Genomic DNA, 3,821 nt, shown 5'->3' with positions numbered 1-3,821 from the left:
AAAAACAGAAAATGACTTATTTTTTTTCCTAAATTCAATTCTTTTAGAGCAAATGTTTTGTAATTCTTGTTATGATCCCACATTTAAAGTTTAGGTTTTTTTTTTGTGTTTCTTTTTCGTGAGTGCATTTGTGAAAAGTATAAGACCATACACAACCAACTTCAAAAGCAGAAAGGACACAAAAGATAATACAATCCCGGATATATAAAAGGACAGCTTGACCAAGGCTGGAATTTCTTTCACCATAGGTTTCAACTAGAGCTTATTTGGGATTTAACAGACATGAAAATTCAATTTAATATCATCATGATCATTTTAATGTTCACTTTTTCATACTCGCGTGACTCAAATGAAACTCATTGAGACAGATTTTCTATGGTTGGGTACTCTTAATAATAGCATGGTAATAATTATGCTATTAAAAACTGTTATATCACTGAAAACTGGGTCATTGAATTTGCTTCTACATAAATCCATAAATATATATATAAAACATATCAATTTAATTTTATAATTATACAGGGTGTCCACAAAGTCTGGGTACACGGAGTAAATAAAATCATAACATAAACAATTATATATAAGAAATAATAATTTCTTAAAGCATGTGTTAATCCCCATGTGGGTACATGGAGTAAATAAAATCAACATAAACAATTAAATATAAGAAATAATAATTTCTTAAAGTATGTGTTAATCCCCATGTACCCAGACTTTGTGGACACCCTGTATAATGTAAAACATTCTCATCATAAGGTCACTAAGTTTTGTTTCATATAAATGAAGACTGAATTCACTTTTGCTCACATTTCAGGTGAGTAAATCATGCAAATGCCACTCTGGATCTTCTCTAATTGATATTGAAATTTGTTCAGAAAACAGCAGTTTTTCTCTCTCCCAGAAGATGAAGACATTGCAGGTGAGAGATTTCGTTTGTTTTACCCAATTACAGAAAAAAGATAAAAATGATTCTAGTAAAATAAAAATTATTGATTCACCACATGTCGTTGGGTGGGAATGATGAACCAAATGCTAAAATACTATACATTCTTATTTTATAGGAAACCCAGGCAGAGATGTATGGGAAGTGGAGTCTAGCAGGATTTAACTTCAGGCAAATAGTAAAGCAAAAGGTCTTTCAATACTGAACCAGTTGCACTTTAGTGTGTGGCTAAACAAACTAATGAAGGAATCTTGTGAAGTCAATAAAAGAAACTGCTAAAAGAATTTATAGCAAACCCTTTACTAAGGATTTCAAGGAAATCATCAGATACTTTGCTATATTTTGAAAGAGTCAAATACACACTAGTAGTTGTTCATTCTTTTGTTTTTAGATATATTTTCCAAAAAATTTTCATCATCTTTTTCCTGTAATACTATTCTCAATGGGTTTAGATTTACCAATAAGCATGACAGCTCACACACCAGCTAGAGATGAAACTTCACAGCATAACACAAAAGAAAAATCAATCATTTGAAAATCTAAAGCCATCAAGGTCACTAGAAAACTGAAAGGAAAATTTTGGGGAAATATAACAAAAAGCTAGAAGTAAATACAGCAATAGTGCATTTATAGGCTTTTAATATAACAATATATAACACTTTACAAATCACATTTACTGAAGCAAAACACAAAGCTACAGTCTGTAAAGAGATATAGCTCTTTTATAGTCTTTCTTACAAGTCAAGAGAGAAGTGGCAGTGTCTATCACTTTTTACAAGCCTAACCACAGCATTTGTAGGAGCTGGGAATCTGGTTCAAAAAAGGAACCTACAAACTAGGTTAATGTTAGTGTTAAACTAGATGATGTGGATAAATCTTTCAGTTAGAGAATATGAATACAGAACAAGAGCACCAAACAACAAAAAACCCTACACGGAGAAAGAAATTACAAAATCAGTTACTGTACCTCTGTTTGTACCATGGCTGGCCTTTGTGTCCGGAGCATCTTCACCGTTTGGAACATGTCCACCACACCTTCATACCTCATTCTTTCGAGCACAATGCTTAATGTAATAAAACCACCAGTCCTTCCAACTCCCGCACTACAGAGAGAAACAGAGATCAGAAAATGACTCAGTCTTCAAATATAAAGAGAAATGAAATATAAGGAGAGAGAAAGAAAAAATGTAGCTTGATCAAATAAAGTTGAATGACAAAGAGAGAGAGAGAGGGAGAGACAGAGAAAGAGAAAGACATACCTGCAGTGTACAGTGATTGGGCCATCTTGACCGAACTGTTCTTTGGTTTTGTGAACTTGCCCAATAAAATCAATGAATCCTTCACCAGACTTAGGCACTCCTTGCTCAGGCCAGTCAGTGAACTGGAATTGTCTTACAGTTCGCGATTGTCCATCCTAGAACAAATTCATATATATTAGATGTATATGTGTGCAAGTGCACACACACACACACACACACACACATATATATATATATATAATGTGTGTGTGTATATATATATATATGTGTATATATATAAAATGTGTGTGTGTGTGTATATATATATATATATATATATATATATGTGCACATTGGAATATGTGAGGGCCCTATATGCAAAATAAGTTATGAGAATAATTTCTACCATAGGTACGAATGCAATATATCATCATCACTTTAACATCTAATTTTCCCTACTGGTATGGGTTAGATGAAAGTATGTTGGGGTTGTTTTCTTCAACCAGATGTCCTTCCTGTGCCAATAACTACATGGTTCCAAGTGAGGTAATAAACCTGTCTATTAAGACACATTGGAAATGAAATCTTTGATATACAAAAAAGATGGCAGGGTCAAGAATGGGATGTCATCAAATACATGTGTGCTCAAACAAGGCTCACCTGGAGTGAAACAACAACAACAACAACAACTATAAAAGAGGGTAGGCAATGAAGAATTAAACACCCAAAACTGGGTGGTACTGAACAATTCCCTATGCCAATCCTAACCCTATCACCAACCTTTACAACAACAACTAAAACAACTATTATTATTATAATTATTATTATTAATATTATGAAGGTAGCAAGCTGGCACAATCGTTAGCGAAGCATTTCATCCAACTTTACATTCTGAGTTCAAATTCCACCAAGGTTGATTTTTTGCCTGTCATCCTTTTGGGGTCAATAAAATAAGTACTAGTTGGTCCCTGGAGTCTACGTCCTTGACTTATCCCTTTTCACAGAATTTCAGACCTTGTGCCTATAGTAGAAAATATTATTATTATCATTATTATTTGATGAAAACTCACAGCTTATTTTGCTGGGTATGATGGAAAGTGTCAGCTGCCACAGCCAGCAGACTAAGATGACAACTGTTTACTGGTCATGCTTCAAGAACCCTGCAAAGAACTCTTGCAGTTCCAAGCAATCATGATTTTTGTAGGTGTTCTACCTTTACATTTGCACCGATCTTTTTGAGCCATGTTGGTAGTTGAGTGCTGATACTTCCAAATGCACCAATTACATACTACTGGTATCATGTCTACTATCTTTGTTGACCACAACCTTCGCATTTCCCACTTCAAATCGTTGTAGTTGTTCAGCCTTTCTTCCTCTTTCTCTTTGATCCTGTTGTCACTGGGTCATGCTATGTCAGTTATCAAGCATGCTCTTTCTTCACCACAACAATGTCTGGTCAGGTGATCACACTGAATCATTGCATCTCACAAGATTTTTACTATCATCAGCATCATCATTATTATTATTATTATTATTATTATTATTATTATTATTCTGACAGCAAATAAGAGGGCAAAAAGTTGTCATCCCCCACGTGCATCACATGCAATACCAATGCAGTCTGGCACACTACATCAGAT

The 3,821-nt window shown here is 34.1% G+C and overlaps 1 protein-coding gene across 9 annotated transcripts in view; it reads right to left on the bottom strand.

The window, feature by feature from the left end:
- Positions 1-1,885: 1,885 nt before the first annotated feature.
- The window catches only part of LOC106871599 (tyrosine-protein phosphatase Lar), a 586,729-nt gene continuing 584,793 nt past the window's right edge, over positions 1,886-3,821 (bottom strand). For all 9 annotated transcript variants that reach the window (XM_052971329.1, XM_052971328.1, XM_052971334.1 and 6 more), the window contains 2 exons: positions 2,203-2,357; positions 1,886-2,046 (listed from right to left, as the gene is read on the bottom strand). In XM_052971329.1, the coding sequence (XP_052827289.1) occupies positions 1,902-2,046; positions 2,203-2,357 (300 nt within the window). In that variant the 3' untranslated portion in view covers positions 1,886-1,901. The remainder of the gene's footprint in view (positions 2,047-2,202; positions 2,358-3,821) is intronic.

Source organism: Octopus bimaculoides, chromosome 10, assembly GCF_001194135.2.
Source record: "Octopus bimaculoides isolate UCB-OBI-ISO-001 chromosome 10, ASM119413v2, whole genome shotgun sequence".
Classification (NCBI taxonomy): domain Eukaryota; kingdom Metazoa; phylum Mollusca; class Cephalopoda; order Octopoda; family Octopodidae; genus Octopus; species Octopus bimaculoides.
Note: the sequence above shows the minus strand (reverse complement) of the source record. Positions and strands in the feature narration are given on the sequence as shown.